This window comes from Rhinatrema bivittatum, chromosome 4, assembly GCF_901001135.1.
Source record: "Rhinatrema bivittatum chromosome 4, aRhiBiv1.1, whole genome shotgun sequence".
Taxonomy (NCBI): Eukaryota; Metazoa; Chordata; class Amphibia; order Gymnophiona; family Rhinatrematidae; genus Rhinatrema; species Rhinatrema bivittatum.
The window spans coordinates 237,456,964-237,482,360 of record NC_042618.1 but is presented as its reverse complement, the minus strand read 5'-3'; the positions used below and the strand labels follow the sequence as shown (position 1 = coordinate 237,482,360).

Below are 25,397 nucleotides of genomic sequence, written 5' to 3'. Positions count from 1 at the left end.
ACCAGGATTAGTCCAGGACACCTGGGTTGTGACTCCGCACCAGTAGATGGAGACAGAGCAAGATCTGTCGGACTCAGCCATTTATGGCAATGTGCCTGCCACAGCCCCTCAGTCTTACTCTGTCTCCAGTAGATGGTGCAGGTGCAGTCACAGCCCCTGCCGGCCCTGAGTGTTTGTTGTCAGTCAGGGTTCAGTTTTTGGTTAAGTTTTTTTTTTTTTTTCTGTTTTCAAATTTGGTTTTTGTTTGGTTGCTGAGTGAAGTCCCGTCCGCCCTGCCTCCCAGGGGGGTTGGGAGGTTCTGAGGGGTCCATCCCCCTCTGGTCGAGGCCGCTGCTAGGGTCGAGGACCCGGCTGTGCGAGTGGCAGCGCCGGGGGTGACACCGGGGAGCCCGGTTCACTCACCCCGACTGGAATAGGGCTCCAGGACCGAGGACAGCGGCAAGTGCTTAAAAAAAAAAAGAAAAAAAAAGGTTTCTTGTTTTTGTTTTCTGCCGGCTCTCCGTTGCTTCACGCCGCCGCTCGGGGTTTTCTCGGGGGGGGGCGCTTGCCGGAGGGTACAGATTGTTTAAAAAAAAAAAAAAGTGTTTTTATTGCTTTGTGTTTCCTCGCGATCAGGGCCATGCCGCGGGGGTCGAGTTGCCGGGCCTGCGGCTCGGCGCGCGTGCGTCTCTCGCGGGAGGGCCTTTGTGCAGCCTGCGTCCCAGGCAGTGAGGGTTCGTTCGGGGCACATCGGGGGGGGCCAATCCCGGGCCGCGCAATCGCCGCCGCGTGGTAGTGCTTCCTCTGAAAGGCCCCAGGATCCCTTCCCGCTTAGCGTGGGAGTGGCGGCCATTTTGAGCTCCGGCCGCGAAAACGTGCGGGAAACGGCTGGGGATTCCAGCTTGCCTCCCGCACTTTCCCCGCAGCCAGGACCTGCGGGGGGGGGGCGTCCAAATTCATAAGATGTGTCATACCCCCCCCCGGGGGGGGCGTCCTGTCCCGGGGGGCTTGGGCTCCGGGTCGTTTTCGGCTGATTTTGCGCTTTTATTGCGCAAGGTGCTTAAATATAAGCACCGCAGACGCGGTCACGGGAACGTTTCCGTGGGGGGAGCTCCCAAGGCCGCTCCACGAAAAAGGAAAGCCAGAGAAACCATGGGATCCTCCCAGGAGCCATCCCGAGGGAAGAGGCCCCCCGCAGGAATCGGACACCGAGTCTTCGTCGGAGGTCGACACGGATTCCCCTGAGGAGCCTCCGAGGGGGGCCGAGGGGGCGGCAGCGGACGGTTCCGGCCTGCCCAGCACAGGCAAAGGTGCGCAGGCTGTTGAGGAGGATGACCCCAAGGTGGTCCGCCTGTTTCGTAGGGAGGAGCTATCCCCACTAATTCCGGCCATTCTCCAGGAACTGGGAATAGAGGCCCCGCTGGTGGTTGCTCGACAAGAAGCCAACATGGATCCTGTTCTATTAGGTCTCACGGGGCCAGCAGTTGCTTTTCCTTTTCACTTTTCGTCAACGGATATCTTATTCAGGGAATGGGATACTCCGGAGTTAGGACTGAAGGTTAGCAAGGCCATGGACAAGCTCTACCCGCTTCCGGAGGATGCGCTGGAACTTCTCCGGCTCCCGAAGGTGGATGCGGCAGTTTCAGTGGTGACGAAGAGGTCTACGATCCCGGTCACGGGAGCTACGGCCCTCAGGGACATACAGGATAGGAAGCTGGAGGTGCAACTTAAAAAGATCTTTGAAGTGTCGGCCCTGGGAGTCCGGGCCGCCATCTGCACCAATTTCGCTATGTGAGCTAGCCTGCGCTGGGCCCAGGTCCTTCAGGCGAATGCTGACCTGCCAGCAGAGGAGGCATCGCAGGCGGATCGATTGGAGGCGACAATAGCATATGGAGCAGATGCCCTCCACGATCTTCTGCGTAACGTCAGCTAGATCCATGGTGACGGCCGTCTCGGCACGCCGCCTCCTGTGGCTGCGCAACTGGGCGGCAGATGGATCCTCCAAGGCCCACCTCGGGGTGCTGCCGTTTAAGGGAAAGTTGTTATTTGACAAGGAGTTGGATGATTTAATGATTTCTCTGGGGGAGAACAGGGCGTTTAAGCTGCCAGAGGACAGATCCAGGTCGCGGTCCTCGTTTCCTGGCAGGTCCCGCTTTCGTGGTCCAGGAAGTCGCGTCCCCAAAGGTCTACCGCCCCTCCTATAGGTCGTCTTCCTCCCGGCCCTCCCAGTGGGCAGCAGTCCTTTCGTGGGAAACATTTCGGTAGACAAGGGGGAACCCCGTCGGGCACGGGGTCCAAAGCTTCGCAATGAGATGCGGTTGGCCCATCCCTCGCGGCAGCTCCAGGCCGTTGTCCCAAACGTCGGGGCGCAGTTGACGTTGTTTTTCAAGGAATGGGCCAGCTTAACGGCGGACCAGTGGGTCCTCAACGTGATAAGGACACGGCTACGCATTAGATTTTGCTTACACCCCATCAGACAAGTTTCTGGTGTCGCCCTGCAGGGCTCCCGAGAAGAGGGCAGCAGTGCTAGGACCATCCGGCGCTTGGAAAGCTTGGGAGCTAATTGCCCCCCGTCCCGGCCGATCAGGCAAGACAAAGGCCGTTACTACTCATTTACTTCATCGTTCCAAAGAAAGACGGCAACGTCAAGACCAATTTTGGATCTGAAAGGGGTAAACCGATGCCTTCGCGTCCCTCGCTTCAAAATGGAGACGATTCGATCGTAATTGCCTCAGTACGGCCAGGCGAATTCCTGGCCTCCCTGGATCTCACGGAGGCGTATCTACACGTGGGCATTCAGCCATCGTTTCATCAACGGTTTCCTCAGGTTCTGCATCCTGGGAAGGCATTACCAGTTCCGGGCGCTCCCTTTGGTATCGCAAACGGCCCCTCGTACCTTCACGAAGGTGATGGTAAGTGGTTGCGGCGCAACTCCGCTGGGAAGGATTCCTGGTTCACCCTTACTTGGACGATTGGTTGATTCGGGCAAAGTCCGAAAGTCAGTGTCGTCTGGCAGTGGCCAGGGTCCTGCAGCTCTTGCAGTCCCTAGGCTGGGTTGTCAACTTCAACAAGAGTCAACTGGTGCCCACCCAGTCCTTGGAGTACCTTGGAGCCTTATTCGACACGAAACGGGGCCAAGGTGTTGTCCTATCCCAGGAACGGGTGCGCAAACTGCAGTCTCAAGTGAGGCGGTTATTGTCTCTTCGACTTCTGCGAGTCTGCGATTATCTAATGGTTCTGGGTTGTATGACGTCAACGCTCGCGTTGGTTCCCTGGGTGTTCGCCCATCTTCGACCATTACAGTCGTCCTTACTATCCCGCTGGAAGCCGGTATCGGAAGAGTTCCATCTGCCGCTTCCACTCACGGTCCAGGCGAGGTCTAGCCTGGACTGGTGGCTGGATTCGAATCATCTGACCTGTGGAGTGTCCCTGCTAGTGCCCAACTGGACGGTGGTGACCACGGATGCCAGTCTCTCTGGCTGGGGAGCAGTTTGCCTAGGCAAGTCGGTACAAGGCCTATGGTCAGCGACTCAAGCGCAGTGGTCTATCAACCGGCTAGAGACCAGAGCAGCTCGCCTGGCACTGCAGTCCTTCCTGCTGCTGGTGAGGGGGAAAGCGGTCCGAGTGTTGTCGGACAACGCGACCACCGTGGCCTACATCAATCGTCAAGGCGGGACGAGAAGTCCGCTGGTCGCGGAGGAGGCGCGGCTCTTGATGGCCTGGTCAGAACAACATCTCAGCAATATCGCAGCGTCTCACATTGCCGGGGTCGACAACGTCCAGGCGGATTTTCTCAGCCATCATCGCCTGGACCCCGGGGAGTGGGAGCTGGCAGACGAGGCGTTTCTCCTCATCTGCGAGAAGTGGGGAGTGCCTCACATGGATCTGATGGCCACGTGGCACAACGCGAAGGCCCCGCGATTTTACAGTCGGCGTCGAGAGAGAGGAGCCGAGGGCGTCGACGCGTTGGTGCTGCCTTGGCCGACGGATGTGTTGCTGTACGTGTTTCCCCCGAGGCTGATGATAGGCATAGAGTTGCACCCGTCCACTGTGATTCTGGTGGCACCAGAGTGGCCGTGGCGTCCATGGTTTGCAGACCTCATTCAGTTGTCGGTGGATACTCCCCTTCGGCTTCAGGGATTTGCGGGGCTCCTCCGCCAGGGCCCCGTCTGTTTGGAGGATGCGGATCACTTTTGTCTCGCGGCATGGCTTTTGAGAGGAATCGGTTGAAGAGAAAAGGTTACTCAGACGCGGTGGTAGCCACGCTGTTGAGGTCCAGGAAGCAGTCTACGTCCCTGGCGTATGTCAGAGTCTGGGTGATTTTTGAGGAATGGTGCGTGAAGCGGGGATTAGATCCCACTTCTGCCTCTGTTCCCGATATCCTGGCGTTTCTCCAGGCCGGTCTTGCCAAAGGGCTAGCGTGCAGTTCCCTACGAGTCCAGGTGGCGCGCTTGGTTGTTTGCGTGTAAGGTTCGGGGATCCTCTCTGGCTCTACACCCGGATATCTCCCGTTTTCTTCGGGGGGGCAAAGCATCTTCCGTCCTCCTTGCCCGTCCTGGAACCTCAATTGGGTTCTCTCCTCCTTATGCTCGGCGCCGTTTGAGCCTTTTGAAGCACTCGACTATTAAAGATCTCACGCTAAAGACCGTATTCCTGGTGGCGATTTCCTCCTCGGCGCGACGTGTTTCGGCGTTGCAGGCCCTGTCCTGTAGGGAGCCGTTCTTACGCATTTCCGACTCAGGAGTTTCCTTGCGGACGGTTCCTTCCTTTCTGCCTAAAGTTGTGTCGGCATTTCATTTAAACCAAACAGTTGAGCTGCCCGCTTTTGCTGTCGGGGAGTCTTCTGACCCTAAAAAGAGGGAATTAAGGAAGCTTGATGTGCAGAGGTCCCTCCTTCGCTATCTAGAGGTCACTAATCCGTTTCGGGTGACAGATCATCTGTTTGTTTCTATTCTCTGGTCCAAAGAAAGGTGCCGCAGCGTCCCGCACGACGATTGCCCGTTGGCTAAAAGAGGCCATTGGTTCGGCGTACCTCGTGCGGGGAAAACTGGTTCCCGTGGGCCTCAGGGCTCACTCGACACGGTCTCACGCGGCGTCTTGGGCGGAATCTTCGCAGGTGTCGCCTCAAGAGATTTGCAGGGCGGCTACCTGGAAGTCGTTACATACCTTCATTAGACATTACCGGTTGGATGTTCAGGCTGCTGAGGCCGGGGGGTTTGGAGAGAGGGTACTCCGAGCGGGACTCTCTGCTTCCCACCCTCGGTAATTGGCTCTGGTACATCCCAGGTGTCCTGGACTGATCCTGGTACGTACAGGGAAAGGAAAATTAGTTTCTTACCTGATAATTTTCGTTCCTGTAGTACCAAGGATCAGTCCAGGATCCCGCCCGAGTTGCTGCTCTAAAGTAACGGAGAGTCCGTTCGTTCTTTGATTACCTAATCTGGTTGCTTGTTCGCTCCCTTGGTTTGGGGAGCTCTGTTCCAGTTGGGGTTCTTGATGTCTAGCTAGTTTCCTTGTTTGGTTCTCTACTTTGACATTACGTAAGACTGAGGGGCTGTGGCAGGCACATTGCCATATATGGCTGAGTCCGACAGATCTTGCTCTGTCTCCATCTACTGGTGCGGAGTCACAACCCAGGTGTCCTGGACTGATCCTTGGTACTACAGGAACGAAAATTATCAGGTAAGAAACTAATTTTCCTTTAAGGCAATAAACGATGGGCGCTTTAAGAACATCTGATGTTTTGCACACATTCTGCACCTGGTATTGAAGTCAGCTCTGGGGTTGGATTCCAATGACAAAGAGAATGAATACCTGCATAGGTTAATACAGAAGTGCAGGAACATAGCAGCGTACTTCCACAGAAGTGTGAAGATGGAGCAGCTTCTCCGACAAAAGAAGACTGATTTGGAGATGCCTCACAAGCGTCTCATTCATGACATTGCCACCTGGTGTAATTCTACATTTATGATGCTCGAGAGGTTAGTGGAGCTGCAGACATCCCTTCATGAACTTTCTGGTGCAATGGACATAGGTGTGCAGAATCCCCTAGGGCATCATGATTGGTTAGTCATGAGTCAGCTGGTAAAAATCCTGCAGCACTTCAAGGTTGTCACGGAGGAGCTGAGTTCCAGAAGTGCCACCTTGGCTGACATCATCCCTATAGTTAATTTGCTGGATGAACATTTGGAGGCCTTTAAACAGGAAGAGGGAATGACAGTTGAGGTGCTGTATTGTCTGGACGATTTGCAGCAGCAGGTGGAAGAGAGATTAAGGCCTTTAACAGAACAGAACACATACATACTCGCCACAGTCTGTGATCCCCATGTGAAAGGGAAACTCGCCCTACAGTACGATTGTCTCTTATTGGTGAAGGACCTGCTGTTAGCAAAAGTCTGTGAACAGGAGCGCCATAGGCAGAGACAGATTAGGTGTGAAGCAGAGGTGGAAACAGTGGGCACTTCAGAGAGTTTGTGCTAAGCCCAAGCAGGAGCAGCACTCTGTCAGCAACCTCCTCCTCCTCCTCTACTTCAGAACGTCAAAGGCATGTTGCCCATAAAGATTCATCTGTTGTGCGACGGGCTAGAGAGAAAACAGCTGGCATGAGTGACTCTCAGCCCACCCAAGCAAAGGAGACACCAGCACAGCTGTCAGTGACATGGTATCTCTCAGAGCCAACAGAGAAAATGCAGACAGATCCGCTGGCATATTGGGCTGGCAAGTCCACTGTCTGGCCACACCTAGCCAAAGTGGCTCAGCGATATCTATCATGTCCACCAACCAGTGGTGCCCAGTGACATGTCTTTTCAATGACAGGGGATCTCATGAACCTCACCACTCAAGGCTGGGCACCAGAGTTGATGGAAATGCTAGTGTTTTTGAAAAGTAAACCTGCCTTTGCTTGGGTTTCCAAATTTTCCCTGTGAATGGCAAGATGAATAAAAGCAATTGAAAGCCTTGCAGCAGCTTAAACTGCCTCCTATGCTCCAGATAATATAAACTCTGCAGCACATGTACCTGACCTGAAACGCTGTGCCTGTCCGTCCACTGTCCAGGCTGTATGTCCCTACCAGGGCCTGACCGCAAACGCTGTGCCTGACCGTCCACTGTCCAGGCCGTACGTCCCTACAAGGGCCTGACCTTAAACGCTGTGCCTGTCCATCCACTGTCCAGGCCATACATCCCTACAAGGGCCTGACCTCAAACGCTGTGTCTGACCACCCACTGTCCAGGCCGTATGTCCCTACAAGAGCCTGACCTCAAACGCTGTGCCTGACCATCCACTGTCCAGGCCGTACGTCCCTAAAGGGCCTGACCTCAAACGCTGTGTCTGACCATCCATTGTCTAGGCCATACGTCCCTACAAGGGCCTGACCTCTAACGCCGTGCCTGTCCGTCCACATTTGGAATATAAGAATATAAAAAGCTGACTTAAGATATTTGGACCTTGCATATTTCATATGCTCAATATTTTTCATGACCTTGCCAACAGTTATGTTTCAAGTTCTATTGAAAACTGGTGGTAGTTGCACTCTAGTTCATCCTCTGTGTTCCCATTGTTTACAGAGGCACTCGGGTAGATTTCAAAGGGATACGCGCGTACCCCCCGAAAACCTACCCCTGCGCGCGCCGAGCCTATTTTGCATAGGCTCGGCGGCGCGCGCAAGCCCCGGGACGCGCATAAATCCCGGGGCTTGCATGGAGTGGCATGTCGGGGGGGCGTGCCGGCAGTGACGCGGCATTTCGGGGGCGGCGCCGCGGGCGTGGTTTCGGCCCGGGGGCGTTCCGGGGGTGTGGCCGCGGCCTCTGGACCAGTCCCCAGGACCGGAACTTGGAGCGGGGCAGCCGGCCGCCGCGCACAAAGTTACGCCTGCTTCCAGGCGCGTATCTATTAAAATCCCGCGTACTCTCGTTCGCACCTGGTGCGCGAACAAAAGTACGCGATCGCGCTAATTTATAAAATCCGGCCCACTGTGTAAACCACAAAGCCAACATATGTTGATATTGTAGATTTTGACTTGAGTAGCAATTTTATTATTTCTGAGAGCTCTTCATGTTCCTTTGTCATCAGCTGAAGTGCATAAGTACAGTTAATAGCTTCTGGGTATTCAAAAATAATCTCCAGCTCAGTTCATGCTTCACAAATAGCAGTCTCTATTGCTCTAAAAGCATCCTCTGTTGAATTATCTTTCAGAAATGAAAAAGATGCCATTTTCTTCTGGCAGTGAACCAGTTCAGGAAGAAGTGACAAGTCAAACCACAACATACCTGCACAAAGGAAATCCTCTATGCTGTGCCTGTCCATCCAGGCCTTATGTCCTAATTGGGCTTGATCTCTGCCCTTGATTGCTGTGCCTGTTCGTCCAGGCCTTATGTCCCTATGTGGGATTGACTCTGTCCTGTATTGCTGTGCCTGTTCGTCCAGACCTTAAGTCCATACATGGGCTTGACCTCTGTCCTCGATTGTTCTGCCTGTCCGTCCAGGCCTCATGTCCCTACCTGGGATTGACTCTGTCCTCTATTGCTGTGCCTGTTCGTCCAGGCCTTATGTCCATACGTGGGCGTCACCTCTGTCCTTGATTGCTGTGCCTGTTCGTCCAGGCCTTATGTCACTAGATGGGATTGACCACTGTCCTCTATTGCCGTGCCTCTTCATCTAGGCCTTATGTCCCTAAGTGGGCTTGATCTCTGTCATCGATTGCTGTGACTGTTCATCCAGGCCTTATGTCCCTATGAGGGATTGACTCTGTCCTCTATTGCTGTGCCTGTTCATCCAGGCCTTATGTCCCTACAAGGGTTTGACCTCGATTGCTGTGCCTGTTCCTCCAGGCCTTATGTCCCTACAAGGGTTTGACTTCAATTGCTGTGCCTGTTCGTCCAGGCCTTATGTCCATACATGGGCTTCACCTCTGTCCTCGATTGCTGTGCCTGTTCGTCCAAGCCTTATGTCCCTAAGTGGGCTTGATCTCTGTCATCGATTGCTGTGCCTGTTCGTCCAGGCCTTATGTCCCTATGTGGGATTGACTCTGTCCTCTATTGCTGTGTCTGTTCGTCCAGGCCTTATGTCCCTACAAGGGTTTGACCTCGATTGCTGTGCCTGTTCGTCCAAGCCTTATGTCCCTACAAGGGTTTGACCTGATTGCTGTGCCTATTCGACCAGGCCTTATGTCCCTAAGAGTGTTTGACCTGTGTCCTCGAATGCTGTGCCTGTCTGTCCAGGCCTTATGTCCCTACAAGGGTTTGACCTCGATTGCTTTGCTTGTTCATCCAGGTCTTATGTCCCTAGGTGGGCTTGACCTCTGTCCTCGACTGCTGTACCTGTCCGTCCAGGCCTTATGTCCCTACAAAGGTTTGACCTCGATTGCTATGCCTATCCGTCCAGGCCTTATGTCCCTAAGGGTGTTTGACCTGTGTCCACAAATGCTGTGCCTGTCCGTCCAGGCCTTATGTCCCTACAAGGGTTTGACCTCGATTGCTGTGCCTGTTCGTCCAAGCCTTATGTTCCTACAAGGGTTTGAACTCGATTGCTGTGCCTGTTTGTCCAGGCCTTATGTCCCTACAAGGGTTGGACCTTGATTGCTGTGCCTGTTCGTCCAGGCCTTATGTCCCTAGGTGGGATTGACCTCTGTCCTCAAATGCTGTGCCTGTTCGTCCAGGCCTTATGTCCCTAGGTGGGATTGACCTCTGTCCTTGACTGCTGTGCCTGTTTGTCCAGGCCTTTTGTCCAGTCCTAATGGCTGAACCCTCATTGGAAAGGTAAACCTCAGTCTCTGGCAATTAAAACTAGTAATCCTTCACAGCATGGATCCTTAAATAAAACAAACAGTTTTCTTTAGTTTCAGGGCAGAGAAGAGAACTTCCTCCGTCTTGCTTATGAAGTCATGATATGTTTGCAAATGCTTAAATCCTAGCAATTTGTACCATTATACACTCTAGGGGCCAATCCATTCCAGGGAGCCCTTTCCTGCTCAAAGAAAGGGAACTCTCCCCGGTTTTGCAGCCTATCTCTTAGTACCTGTTTACCCCTCTTGAACCACTGTTCACATGGCACCCTGCTCCAGGTCGCCACACTTTGAAGGCTCGTGCTCCACTCTAGGTGCCAACCCATTCCAAGGAAGCCCTTTCCGGCTCAAAGAAAGGGAACTCTCCCCGGTGTTGCAGCCTATCTCTTAGTACCTGTTGACTCAGTTCCCAGGTATGAGCTTAAGATATTCAAAGTTTCTCAGACACTTGTTAAAGCTTCTCTCTCCGAATTCCAAGATTCCTTGTCTCAGGGCAGAGACTTTTTTCCAAGGCCCTGAGCATTGTTAAGCTTGTCTTTGCATAGGGCAGTAATAATCACTGGAAGCTGATTGTGCTTCCCAACTTAACTTTACTGACAGTTGTTGATGGAATAACTCTTCACTCAATCCAATCCATTTCCATGTTTGGCTGTTCAATACATTTGTGACATTGTGACTCTTAATCATCTTTTACTTCAATCCTGATCAGGAGCAGATTGCAGGAAAATAGCCTGGGGGATTTTTTTCATAAGCCCATGGGCTATCTGACTGGCTCTCTCGTGCATTTTCCCTGCAGCGCATATTTCCACGGTTCACAAAGGAAGCCAAATTGATCTTTGAGAGGTATATCATGTAACCTAGAGCCTGGCAAAACTGAGTGAAAAATCTCCAACATAATGTTCACATTTCTCTTAAATAACTAAGAAGTATAGCACACCCTAGACTAGTGGTGAGCAAACAGCTGCAGTCTCCATTCCACCCATGCAATTGGTTGGGCCCCCCACAAGTTTGGTTACATCTCTTATATATATCTATATATATATAAATATATAGCCTAGGTTTCTACTGTAATGTTAAATTCTCTTGCCAATCAATCAGCTCTTCAACTCATTGCCAACTAATGAGACAACCAGACTGCTAGCCCAGGTCAGAGACACATACACAAAGTCTCTCAGACACAAACACCCTGTTTGTCTGTATCTGAGAGGGTGTGTTTTTGAGTGTGTGTGTGTATATGAGTAGGGATGTGAATCGTTTTTTGACGATTTAAAAAAATCGTCAGATATTTTTTAAATCGTCAAAAATTGTTAGAGTCGCGATACAATAGAAATTCCCCCGATTTATCGTGAAAAAATCGTAAATCGGGGGAGGGCGGGAAAACCGGCACACCAAAACGACCCCTAAACCCACCCCGACCCTATAAAACTAATCCCTTACCTTCCTCCACCCTCCCGAACCCCCCCAAAACATTTTACGAGTACCTGGTGGTCCAGTGGGGGCGCGAGGACCGATCTCCCGCTCTCGGGCCATCGGCGCCATTTTGGCTGCCACTCAAAAAAGGCGCCGATGGCCTGATAAAAAAAAAACCCCACCCGACCCTGTAAAAATGACCCCTTATCTTCCCCCACCCTCCCGATCCCCCCCAAAACATTTTAAAATTACCTGGTGGTCTAGTGGGGGTCCTGGGAGCAATCTCCCGTTCTCAGGCCGTCAGCTGCCACTCATAAAGATGTCGCTGATGGCCCTTTGCCCTTACCATGTGACAGGGTATCTGTGCTATTGGCCGGCCCCTGTCTCATGGTAGGAGCACTGGCTGGCCGGCGGGAAGCTAAGGGGTCATTTTTAAAGTGTCGGGTGTTTTCTTTTTATTATCGGGCCATCGGTGCCATTTTTGAGTGGTAGCCAAAATGGCGCCGATGGCCCGAGAGTGGGAGATCGGTCCCCGCGCCCCCACTGGACCACCAGGTACTCGTAAAAAGTTTGGGGGGGGGGGTTCGTGAGGGTGGGGGAAGGTAAGGGGTCAATTTTAAAGGGTCGGGCCTCACTAAAAAAAAATTAACGATGTGAATCGGAACCGATTCCGATTCACATCACCACCGATCAGATTTTTTTCTCCCTCTAGCCGAACCCGATTGTTAAGAAGATTGCGCACACGATTCACATCCCTATATATGAGTGTCTATTTGTCGCAAAAAACAAACATGCATTCTTGCTGTCAATGTGTGGGTGTGAATTTGGGTCACAAAAAGAGAGGGAGGGAGAGAGAGAGAGAGAGAGTGAGTGTATGTCAGAAAAACATCCCCACACACTTTGTTTTAAAGAGAAAGACACCCCCCCCACACACACTCTCTGGCATACACCTACTCTCTCTCTCTCAGACATGCACATTCCATTGTTGTGCTGCTGCTCAAACAGTGAGTGCCCCCGCTCCAGTACTGCCATATCTTGTAAAGATTTTGCTTGCTGCCAGCCCTTTCCCAACCTGCAGCAGTCCCCTCCCTTTCCTATTCCCACCCTTCGGCACCCCCACTCTCCAGGAGGCTTACGATTCCACAGCCAGCTGTCTCTTTTTAGTGCTCAGCCCAGCCACCTCAGACAGAAGCCTCCCCAACAATGCACAGGCACTTCCTCCTGGTTCATTCCCTCTGATGAACCTCTGCTTCTCGGTTCCCCATCACCACTAGCTCCACTACTCCAGGGCATTCCCACTGATTGTGTGCTAAACAGCGCCTTCTGTTCTGCCTACTTCCTACTGCTGTTCCTCAAAGGCTTTAAAAAGAAAAATTAAGCCCTGGCCATGACTGGGCTACAGATGGAATCATACTTTCCCACATAGAGCCAGCGCAGCCAGTGCTCATGCAAGAGTAATAGGTGTCCTAAGTGAACCTTACAGTCTAACCCCCCCCCCCCCCCCCAACTTCCCCCCATCTCTCTCAGACACACAATTAAAAAAATATGAATGTATAATAACAATTTTACATGGAAAAGGACATTCAAAGTACAGTTTTTTGAGGTAAAAATATCACAACATGTAAATTATATTTATGGGCACTACTGTGGTACCAACCTGAAAACCCTAGAGAAAAAAGACATTTAGTGTTGGGTTTGAGGCATAGTGCGGACTCCTAGTCACTGTGGAGATGACTCCTCCCACGGGGAGGGGCTCCGTGGGGAACCACAGCGATAGGCTAGACTCAGAGAGCAGACACTGGAGATGGAAAGCTTTATTGTACTGCTGTAGATAGATGGTAATAATACAGGAAGAGATGGCACTGAAGTCCAGCAAGGTGCCAATATGTTCAGACAGCCTCAGATGGAAATGTCTCACCCAGACGTACAAAGTTGGTAGTGTTCCGCAGAGCGAGATAAGCCAAACCTGATGGGTGGAAATGGAGAGCTGGATCATAGAGGTACTCACTGAAGAGTAGTGCAGGAATCCTCCTGGTAGTTGGTGATGGTGGGACCAGCGGTCTGTGATGCAGGATACTTCTGAGCTGGATAGGCCCTCGAGGAGTGAATACCTGGAAGCACAGATGATCCTGTAAAAGAAGAAAGACCCCCGAGGAGTGGTTGTCTTAGTTAGTAGGAGAAAGCCTCGAAGGGTAGTTGGAAGTGAGAGGCCCCCAATGAGCGGGTACCTAGAGCTTCTTGTTAACTCGCTCGTTATGAGCAGAGTGGAGGCTTAAATACCCGGAGGTATTGACGTCATGCGGTGGGGACACCCCCGAGGTTCCCGCCATGAAGTGTAGATAAGCGTAGGCAGCATGCGCGCGCAAGCCCTAGGAAGCCGCGGGAAGGAGCATGGCGGACAGGGGCACCCATGCTGAGTTGGAGACGCCGAGGGGTTCGGCACTCGGCACGGAGGCAGCCATCTTACCCATGGATGTGGAGAAAGGCAGAAAAGAGGTGATGCAGAGCGGTCGCAGCCGTCTGCAACCGACGGACACAATATTTAGAACCCATGGCGCATTATGTGAATTATAATGTGTGATGGGTGTGGGCTTGACCCTCAGAAAACCATGAGTAAACTGAAATACAATTACAATACAGTAAACCTCCCATACCAAAACCACACTAACTGCCAGCACTTAAACAGTGACAGTCCTACCTATGAAAAGGCAACTCTGCAAATATTACACCAGACCCTAAAACACCAATACACCTATTAGGAAATAGAACAGGCCAGGCTATTATAGATCCCTAGCAGAATACCTCACCTTGGACACCCATGCAGAATGCTGGACACCCATGCAGAATGCTGAAAGACCCTCACCAAATACAGAATAAAGTGATCTTAAAGTATAAATAGAAACATGCAGATAAAAACTGAACTGGAAACTGCAACAAGACTGTAAGCAGTGCAAGAATGGAAAAACAGAAACATCACCATTCCTCATGAAACTTAAAAAAATAAAATCAGGAAACTTAAATCAATGATAGTAAACTCGTACTAATAAAAAGAATACATGTTTCAAAACAGCTGATGAATAGAACATCCATTAATTAAAAACTCATATATAAATTTTAAACATTTGCCAAACATCAATAAAATATTTTACAACAGCAGACACATCGGACACCACCCAATAATTAGCTAATATAAATAACAAAATACCCCGCTCTTAGTACCTGAGAGTTTTTGATTACAGTCACCATGAGATTGTTGTGGATTATTAGGGGATGGGAGGGGGAGGATATGCACAAACTTTCTCCTATCTCTCATGTGCTCATGCTCAAACACACACACGTGCTCTCTCTCATATACTCTCATACATAGACGTTCTCTCTCTCACATGAATGCTCGCTCAAATCTCTTTCCCACACTCACACGTACATTATGCTCGCTCACACACACACTCTCTCTCTCAAACACACACATGCACACACATTCACAAACTCACTAGCATTCTCTCCAATTGTGTAAGGTTTCTTTTGTTTGGAAATTTCATATGAAGCTTGCAATACTACTGTGCTCTGTTGCAGAAAACTTCTTGTAGTATCAAGTCTCTGACTTGATACTACTACTAAAATCCAGCTTACTTTTGCTTGCGCCTGATGCGCCAGCAAAAGTAGGCCAATTCGCGCTATTTGAAAATCTACCCCATGGTGTCGAAAGAACTCCAAATCCTTTTTAGTAGATTCTGAATGCTTTGTCTCTAAATGATGTTTGGGTTATGAGGGCTTCATAGACTCCGCACTGAGAACAACATTGCCTAAAATGCATTGTGGCTTCTGTATGCCATTGCTGAACAAGATGGTAAAGCCAAATTTTAGATAGTCTTCTGAAAATTTGTTTTTTCTCCATGGGTATTGATATCTGTAATGGCATAAAGTCCACAAAGGCATATAAACAGTTTAATTTTAAAATAATTATTTGTTCCAACTTTTGAACTATAATTTTAAAATTTCAAGAAATTAATGAATTGTCATCTGATCCACGCATCAAGTCATGCAGGAAAACCTTAAAACATTAAACTCTCAAGTTTTACTCTTGGGGGAATTCTGTGCAAAAAAAATTAAAAATTCTGTGCACAAAAACTTAAAATTCTGCAAAATTCTGCATACTTTATATTGGTCAAAATAACAAAATAACACAAAATAACATGACAGACTTTAAGTAAATACATTTTAAATTAATACAGAAAAATAATTTTAATTTAAAGATGCAGAATTTTAAATATTTTGAGCAGAATTTCCCTAGAAATTCACTGTCCCTTCCACTCTCTCCCCTGGCCACTTTCCCTTTCAGGTCTCAACTCCTCCAACTCCGCCAGTATCTCTCCCCTCCACCTCTAGGCTCAACCCCTTCCTTGCTATCTCCACACCCAGTTTGATCCATCTCTCAGTACTGCCCCTCACACAGGCTCCCTTTTTCCTCTCTCTCACACACAGGTTCCCTCTCTCTAATGCACATACACACACCCCCATACAGGCTCCCTCACTCACACACACCCTCATACAGTGTCCCTCTCTCTCTCTTGCATACACACCCACACAGGCACCCTTTCTCTCTCACACATACACCCTCTCACAGGCTACCTATGTCTCTCTTACACACCCCTTCACAGATGCTCTCACTCAAATATAAACAATCCCTTCACACAGGCTTGCTCTCTCACAAACAAGCAAGCACCCTTACAAACACACAATCCCTTTTTCATACATACCAGCTCCCAATCTCTCACACACATACCCACTCCTTCACAATCTCCCCACATAGGCTCCCTTTCTCTGGCACCCACACTCAAGCAACCCGCCTCTCTCACCCCCTCTCTCTCTCACCCCCCACCCCCCCTGCTCTCTCTCTCACCCCCCTGCTCTCTCTCAGCCCCTCTCTTTCTCCACTGAGAAACACTTTCTCCCCTTCTCTCGCTCTCTCCATCTCTTCGCTCACCGATTGTATTGTCCTGGCCTTCTTGCTGCTTGCTAACCTTGCCTCTGCCGCGCTGCCTCTGCTTCCCGCACGAACCTTGCCTGTGCTGCAACGTCTTCGTGCGAACCTTGCCTGTGCCGCAATGCCAGCACATGTTTCCTGTGATGTTTCCTCTTCTGGCACGCGAGCATGCTAGCATAGCAGTCTTGGCAGTGGCAGCACAACCAAAACTGCTATGCAATTCTCCCCCAGTTTAAACGATTAAAATTAAATATTTGCAAACCCCAAAGTGACCCCCTGGAAAACACTTTACAATCCCCAAGGGGATCTCGACCCACAGGTTGGGAAACAAACATACCCCGGGTTTCTGTCCAAGAAACCCAAAGGACCTTTTCTCAAAACAAAGCAAAAGCCAAGAACATGCATGATGGCATGCCTCCCCTGAGGAAGATAACTCATAATCCACAACTACAAATGGTGCCTGGGGATTTTGTATGCCAAGGCTCCACCATTAAATTCTCCGACAAGGGGGAGGTAGAACCCAACTAAAACTACCTCTTTTCTCTACCCATTTAATTAATTGATATGCTTTTTTAGTTAAGACCCAGTAGGCCTCTCTACATATATATGGAGGAAATTGTTATTATACATATGGAAGACTTTGTTGACAGGCATAGACTCCATTACTAAAATGGTAATAGCAGATCATGGGAAAGGACGTTCTCTCTGTATTAGAAGGAAATATAGTTTTATGGTGGATTTTACAAATGTTAAAGCAAAGAATTTATGATTTAGTTTTATGTATATATTGAAATGTATTTTTAATGATTGCTGTTAATCACCTCATCTTGTTTTATAGATGAAGTGATTAGTACATTTTAATAGGAATAAATCTGCTAGCATTGACTCTGGGATGACACCGGAATTAGACTATTCAGCTTCTCCAAATACCTGTTTTGTTGGGGCCAGGGTTCACCTTATCCCAGTCTGAAGACATATTGGGGAATTCTCTGTAGAACTGAAAAAGCAGGTAGCAGAGTATCTCCAGAGTTCGAATAAACAGGTGGGGTGACCCTTTAGAGAACAGAGAAATGGGTAAGGGGTCTCTAAAGTGGTGCAGCCCCTTTGGAGCTACAACAGCAGGATAGCTCGGACAGGGAGGGCATTAAGAGTCTCTCAAAAGAGTTTTTCAGTCAAACAAAAATAATTTTGAGATCAAAGAAGCCCTCATTACCAGACCACTGTTCTGGGTCAAGATTCAGTTAGGGCCATCATTTTCTCTGTTTCATTTTAGGTGCCTTCCTGATCCCCTATATCATCTTCATGTGTATCTGTGGGATTCCATTGTTTTTCCTGGAGGTAGTTCTTGGACAATACACTAATCAGGGTGGGATCACAGCATGGGGAAAAATCTGCCCCGTCTTTAAAGGTGAGATGTTGATGCTGATGGAATGGAGGTAAATATATCTGCATATTTAAATTTATCAGTGTAATTCACAGATCATTATCAGTCTGTATGACTCTCAGTTTCTCTATTTTCCCTGTCCTTCTCTTTAGCTCTCTTTTTTACTCTGGCTGGTTTTTTTTTTATTTACAATGGTATAAGACCTCTTTGCTTTAATTAAATTTGTTATCCAAACAAGGAAAACCATTCTCACCACTTTTGGGAATCTGAAAGTATTTCAGTCCAATAGGGAGTGTACTTAGATCCTGGAGTGTTTCCAGAGATTTCTTCTACTGGAGGGTAGAGATCTACTAAGAATAAGGATGCCTGGTGTGTAGAGTGCATTTGTACAGCAACTCTGTGTTTCCTTCTGTTGAGGGTCCATTCAACATGTACAAAACTCCTTAAACAGTACTCAAGCCCTCTGCCCATATAACCAAAATAGGGGGCGGCTACTAAAAATGGCACACAATATGGAGCTCCAACAGCCTTTTTGAACATTTTTTGTATGCTTTGAGATGTTTTTCTGCTCTCCTGTTTTTGCCATTTGTGGTTAGTGATCTGAAAATGCTGTGAAAAATGGCAGCTATTCCCTCCTTTTTTCCCCTTTTGGTAGAAGCACACCAACCTGAGCCAATAAAAAGGGCCAAGGCATTTAAATAGACTGGATTTGAACATCAGCCATTTTGGTATGCTACTATAAGCCCATGGAATTGAACATGAGGAGTTTCCCCATTGATAATTAAACTTCCTCAGGAAACTCCATGAAAAATTGGATGCTTCAGTGAAAAGTAAATAATATTAAAGAGTGGGAAACATGTTAAGCAAGTGATTGATGGCATAGCAATGTACAATTGTTGGCAATAGCTGAGGCATTTATCTGGATAATACAAGTTATCTAGATAAATCCCAACTTTTTTAATATTGGGGCCCTTATACATCCAGCTAAAATCTAGCCAGATATAAAATAGGCATTCTGGGAGTGTTCCATGATGTCCTAAGTTATCCGGCTAACTTAGTTGATTTTCACTTGTATCTGGCTAAGTTATCCTACCTTGTATGGCTGAATAATTTTTCACTTAATCAGATATCTTCATAGATATCAGCTTAAGTAACACTGTTAAGTGAAAAAATAAAAAAAGTGCCATGCAAGTCTGGGCCCAGTTCCCACTAGAGATGTGAATCGGAACTGAAATCGGATCCGATTCTGGTTCCGATTCACATCTCTATAGATGTGAATCTTCCCCAATATTTCATAGACAGCCCTGCTGGTCATCACACCCCCCACTCCCTCCAACCCATCTGATGTTTAGAAACATGAGGGTGCTGGATGTGTAAGCTGTTACGATCCTGCCAGCGGACCCCATCCCACGAGCAGGCTCTTCACTCACCAGATGCTGGCCCGACGCTGTAGGATGCTTCCTTGCGGCCTAGGCCGCCTCCGGACCATGCTGCCACCATCCCTTCACTTCCATGGTGTAGCGCTGCTGCCGGGACTCCGCCTCTTCGCGGCCGTGTGCCGCAGTCATTCATCTTCGCGGCCCCGAGCCGCCACCAGGATGCCTTCATCGAGTGGCAGGATGTCGCTGCTGCCTGCTTCCCCTTCCATGCGGCAGGGATGCCGCTAATGCAGCATGTCTCCTGGACTCTCCATAGGCGCGGGTGTGCGCCTCTTCTACAGATTTAAAGGGCCAGCAGCTAGAAAAGCCCCGTGGCCACAGCAGATGACATCATCCATCCTCGCCTGGATCAGCCCTATAAAAGGGCTCTGCTTCCTTCCCTCAGGGCCTTTGGATCTGGTCTTCACAGTGGTCTATGGTTTTCCTTCCAGTCCAAGTCCTCCATGGTCTTCCTGTGTTTTTATGGCTCTTCGTTCCTTGTTCTTCATGTTCCTGATCTCCTTAGTCCTGATGGTCCAAGTCCTTCATTGCCTGTTCCAGAAGTCCTGATGTTCCCAGTCCAGCTTCCTGGTTCCTTGTTTGTCCACCTTTCCGGGCATGCCACCGTTGTGGTCTGTAACCAGCCCATGGGGGGTTGTGTAGGGTGCCTCTTGGCACAAGGCCTACTTTCTTGTCTGCATCACAAGCCTCCAGAAGGCTCCTGTTTTTAATGCCAAGTTCCTGAATCCTGAGTCTTGAAACCTGTCCCGGTCTTCGGAGTTCCTTGTGCCTGCTTTCATCCATGCCCAAGACTCTGCCAGAATCTGCTCTGCTTCAGCGTGGTCCGCGACCAGCCACAGGCGGCTGTGTAGGGCGCGCCTCAGTGCAGGCCTCTCCTGAATCTTCGTCATGTCCTGGCTTTGAGTTCCACTGCTTTGTCTGGAGTCTGCTTCGCCTTTGGCATGCCCCGCGACCAGCCATGGGCGGCTGTGTAGGGCTCGCTGCATTGCAGCACTCACCCAGTACTTTCTCCTGAATCCTGAACCCTTGCCTAAGACCTCCAAGTATCCTGAATCCTTGCCTGAGACCTCCAAGTATCCAGAATCTATGTCTGAGTCTTCCGAGTATCCTGAGTCTTCATCTGAGTATTTAGTTCCTGTCTCGTCTTGTTCCTGCCCTCAGCCTCTGTCTGGCCTCACGCACTCATCGTTCCCAAGCAGCGGGTCTGGAAGGGTTATCAAGTAGCCGGTGGGCTACTCCCGAGACCAGCATTGTGTTGCTGGGTCTCATTGGTGAATGTAGGGCCAGTGGAGGGCTGAGCCTGCCTTGTTCCAGTTCCAGATGTTCCTTGCCTTGTCTTCAGTCCAGCGTTGTTCCTGCTCTGCCCATGCTTGTATTTGCTCACCTCTCAGGGTGTGTCTTGGGGCTCCTCTCTGAGCCGCACCATGATCCAAGGGCTCACAATCTCCCTTGAGAAGCGACCGCACCTCCGTGCTTGTAACAGGATCCAAAGGCCATGAGCTCGGTGAGCTGTGCCTGGTTTGGGCTCAAGTTCCTGGACATTTTTTGATAGTCTTGTTTTTTGCCCAAAATTTTTGCTGTTTGAGAAGTACTGGAAATGCTGGAAGCATAACATGTAGGTAGTTTATGCTTCCAGCATTCCTTCTTTCCCAGCAGCATTGGAAGCGCTGCTGACAGGTGAGTGAATACATCACTCACGGCTGGGTTTTTCAGAGTCTGAGGGGATAGCCCAGTGATGGAGGTTGCAGGTGGGGAAAGAGTGGACAAGGGGGTCAGAAGAGAGCTTGAATTAGAATAAAAAAACAACAGGGAAGGGAATGGGTAGTGAGGACGACCTGCAGACCCTGCATTATGGGGCCAATGCAATATATTTTCGCGTAAAGCGGGCGCTGACTTTTCAGCGCCCGCTTTCCTAACGCGCGCATGGTGCCCCCAAGGGGGGGCGCCATGCAATATCTAAATTAGGGGGTCGGAAACTGACGCCGAGTTTACCGGCGTCGCACTTCTTAATTGGCAGCTGTGGCGGGGTCGCATTAGCAAAGAGGTTCTAAGATTGCGAAAGCGACCCTAGTGCCTCCATGCTAGTGCGACCCCTAATTTAGATATTGCATGGTGCCCCCCTTGCAAGTGCCATGTGCACGTTAGGAAAGCAGGTGGACTTGTCCTGGGAGGCAAGATGGCTGCCGCCAAGTAGATCCTCTGAAGATGCCTGCTCGAGGAGAGGCTTATACTTTTTTCTTTTTCTTCTTTAAAATATGCTTCACATGTTGTATTGAAAAAAAAAACCCACAAACCCCCCCCCCAAAAAAAAAAAAAGAAAAAGTAGCCAGAAGCTAGAAATAAGCTAGGAGCAATGTATACCTAAGTAAAAAAGTCGAATAGTTCAGCTCAGTTACTCACATTAGAAAGGTGTTGAGGTAGTGTGATTGGGTTTGAATAGGGACCAACATTTGTTAAACAAGAGAGCAGTGAGTCACTCTGGCTGACTAACTGAAGTTAGACTGTTTGGATTTCCCAACTCACCCACCCCTAGCTCATCCCTTAATTTATAGGCAGGTACCACTTTCAAAAAAAAAAAAGCATCAACAAAAACTTTATTGAGAATTTGATCAGACCCCGGTAGGCCACTACCAGACACATAGTGAATTCACTAATACATTTAAAGGACAGTAGACACATTTCTACTCCCATAGCAACCTAAAACTTAACTAGGAACTGATCAAAACTGAGATGAAGGCAGCAGACCAGCAGCAAGAGGGGGGCTTCCCAGTCTTTTGCATAGAGTGTCACATGTATGATTTTTTACCCACCGGTGAGAAGCTGTACATGTGCATGCAATGCAAAGAGCTCCTGGCTCTCAGAGAACGAGTCCGATCTCTGGAGGCTAGAGTGGCAGACCTGGAGGAGCTGAGGCAGACAGAGAGGTATATAGATGAGACCTTCAGGGACATAGTAGTCAAGTCCTAACTTCAGACTGGCAGCCCTGGTGCTGCCTTGGAGGAAGAAGGTCTCATGATGAGAGAGCACCAACCAGGTGCAGCAGGAAAGGATCCTGTAGCAAGGACCTGCTCTCCAGGTGATGCATTGTTCATTCGCACTGAGGATATCTCCCCAAGGCCTACTGCCCAGGAGGGAAGGGTTAGGTCAGTCATCATAGTTGGTGATTCGATTATTAGGAATGTAGATAGCTGGGTGACTGGTGGGCGTGAGGATCGCCTGGTAACATGCCTACCTGGTGCGAAGGTGGCAGACCTCACGCGTCACCTAGATAGGATTTTAGACAGTGCTGGGGAGGAGCCGGCTGTCGTGGTACATGTGGGCACCAACGACATAGGAAAATGTGGGAGGGAGCTTCTGGAAGCCAAATTTAGGCTCTTAGGAAGAAAGCTTAAATCCAGAACCTCTAGGGTAGCATTCTCTGAAATGCTTCCTGTTCCATGCGCAGGTCACCAGAGGCAAGCAGAGCTCCGGAGTCTCAATGCGTGGATGAGATGATGGTGCAAGGAAGAGGGATTCAGTTTTGTTAGGAACTGGGGAACCTTTTGGGGAAGGGAGAGTCTCTTCCGAAGGGATGGGCTCCACCTTAACGAGGGTGGAACCAGACTGCTGGCGCTAATCTTTAAAAAGGAGATAGAGCAGCTTTTAAACTAGAACAAAGGGGAAAGCCGTCAGTCGCTCAGCAGCGCATGGTTCGGAGAGAGGTATCTTCAAAGGATACTAATGATGCATTAGAATTAGGGCATCCCGACAGTGAGGTTCCAATAATTTGAAAAATAGTCCAAGTGCCTGTAACTAAAAACTCACCTGAGCTAAAAAATTCTAACCTATCCCTATCAATTAAAAAGCAGAATGAAAATACAAACAAAAAACAAACTTTGAAATGTTTGTATGCTAATGCCAGAAGTCTAAGAAGTAAGATGGGAGAATTAGAATGTATAGCAGCGAATGATGACATAGACTTAATTGGCATCTCACAGACATGGTGGAAAGAGGATAATTAATGGGATAGTGCTATACCGGGGTACAAATTATATCGCAATGACAGAGAGGAGCACCCGGGAGGAGGTGTGGTGCTTTATGTCCAGGATGGCATAGAGTCCAACAGGATAAACACCCTGCATGAGACTAAATACAAAATTGAATCTTTATGGGTAGAAATCCCTTGTGTGTCGGGGAAGACTATAGTGATAGGGGTATACTACCGTCCACCTGGTCAAGATGGTGAGATGGACAGTGAAATGCTAAGAGAAATTAGGGAAGCTAACCAAATTGGTAGTGCAGTAATAATGGGAGACTTCAATTACCCCAATATTGACTGGCTAAATGTATCATCGGGACACGCTAGAGAGATAATGTTCCTGGATGGAATAAATGATAGCTTTATGGAGCAATTGGTTCAGGAACCGACGAGAGAGGGAGCAATTTTAGATCTAATTCTCAGTGGAGCACAGGACTTGGTGAGAGAGGTAATGGTGGTGGGGCCGCTTGGCAATAGTGATCATAATATGATCAAATTTGATTTAATGACTGGAAGAGGAACAGTGTGCAAATCCAAGGCTCTCGTGCTAAACTTTCAAAAAGGAAACTTTGATAAAATGAGAAAAATTGTTAGAAAAAAAATGAAAGGAGCAGCTACAAAAGTAAAAAATGTCCAAGAGGCGTCTAGATGCATTCACACATTCACACATTAAGAAAGGTGGAAAGAAGGCAAAACGATTACCGGCATGGTTAAAATGGGAGGTGAAAGAAGCTATTTTAGCCAAAAGATCTTCATTCAAAAATTAGAAGAAGGATCCAACAGAAGAAAATAAGATAAAGCATAAACGTTGGCAAGTTAAATGTAAGATATTGATAAGACAGGCTAAGAGAGAATTTGAAAAGAAGTTGGCTGTAGAGGCAAAAACTCACAGTAAAAATTTTTTAAAATATATCCGAAGCAGAAAGTTTGTGAGGGAGTCAGTTGGACCGTTAGATGATCGAGGGGTTAAAGGGGCAATTAGAGAAGATAAGGCCATCACAGAAAGATTAAATGATTTCTGTGCTTCAGTGTTTACTGAAGAGGATGTTGGGGAGGTACCCGTAATGGAGAAGGTTTTCATGGGTAATGATTCAGATGGACTGAATCAAATCACGGTGAACCTAGAAGATGTGGTAGGCCTGATTGACAAACTGAAGAGTAGTAAATCACCTGGACCAGATGGTATACACCCCAGAGTTCTGAAGGAATTAAAAAATGAAATTTCAGACCTATTAGTAAAAATTTGTAACCTATCATTAAAATCATCCATTGTACCTGAAGACTGGAGGATAGCAAATGTAACCCCAATATTTAAAAAGGGCTCCAGGGGTGATCCGGGAAACTACAGACCGGTTAGCCTGACTTCAGTGCCAGGAAAAATATTGGAAAGTGTTCTAAACATCAAAATCACAGAACATATAGCAAGACATGGTTTAATGGAACAAAGTCAGCATGGCTTTACCCAGGGCAAATCTTGCCTCACAAATCTGCTTCACTTTTTTGAAGGAGTTAATAAACATGGGGATAAAGGTGAAGTGGTAGATGTAGTATACTTGGATTTTCAGAAGGCATTTGACAAAGTTCCTCATGAGAGACTTCTAGGAAAGGTAAAAAGTCATGGGATAGGTGGTGATGTCCTTTCGTGGACTGCAAACTGGCTAAAAGAGAGGAAACAGAGAGTAGGATTAAATGGACAATTTTCTCAGTGGAAGAGAGTGGACAGTGGAGTGCCTCAGGGATCTGTATTGGGACCCTTACTGTTCAATATATTTATAAATGATCTGGAAAGAAATACGACAAGTGAGATAATCAAATTTGCAGATGAGACAAAATTGTTCAGAGTAGTTAAATCACAAGCAGATTGTGATAAATTGCAGGAAGACCTTGTGAGACTGGAAAATTGGGCATCAAAATGGCAGATGAAATTTAATGTGGATAAGTGCAAGGTGATGCATATAGGGAAAAATAACCCATGCTATAATTACACAATGTTGGGTTCCATGTTAGGTGCTACAACCCGAGAAAGAGATCTAGGCGTCATAGTGGATAACACATTGAAATCGTCGGTTCAGTGTGCTGCGGCAGTCAAAAAAGCAAACAGTATGTTGGGAATTATTAGAAAGGGAATGGTGAATAAAACGGAAAATGTCATAATGCCTCTGTATCACTCCATGGTGAGACCGCACCTTGAATACTGTGTACAATTCTGGTCGCCGCATCTCAAAAACGATATAATTGCGATGGAGAAGGTACAGAGAAGGGCTACCAAAATGATAAGGGGAATGGAACAACTCCCCTATGAGGAAAGACTAAAGAGGTTAGGACTTTTCAGCTTGGAGAAGAGATGGCTGAGGGGGGATATGATAGAGATGTTTAAAATTATGAGAGGTCTAGAACGGGT

General features: G+C 48.5%; 1 protein-coding gene across 2 annotated transcripts in view; it reads left to right on the top strand.

Moving 5' to 3' along the window:
• The window catches only part of LOC115090603 (sodium- and chloride-dependent betaine transporter-like), a 368,393-nt gene that overhangs the window by 89,184 nt on the left and 253,812 nt on the right, over nucleotides 1-25,397 (top strand). For both annotated transcript variants that reach the window (XM_029599943.1, XM_029599944.1), the window contains exon 3: nucleotides 17,429-17,563. In XM_029599943.1, coding sequence (XP_029455803.1) covers nucleotides 17,429-17,563 — 135 coding nt within the window. The remainder of the gene's footprint in view (nucleotides 1-17,428; nucleotides 17,564-25,397) is intronic.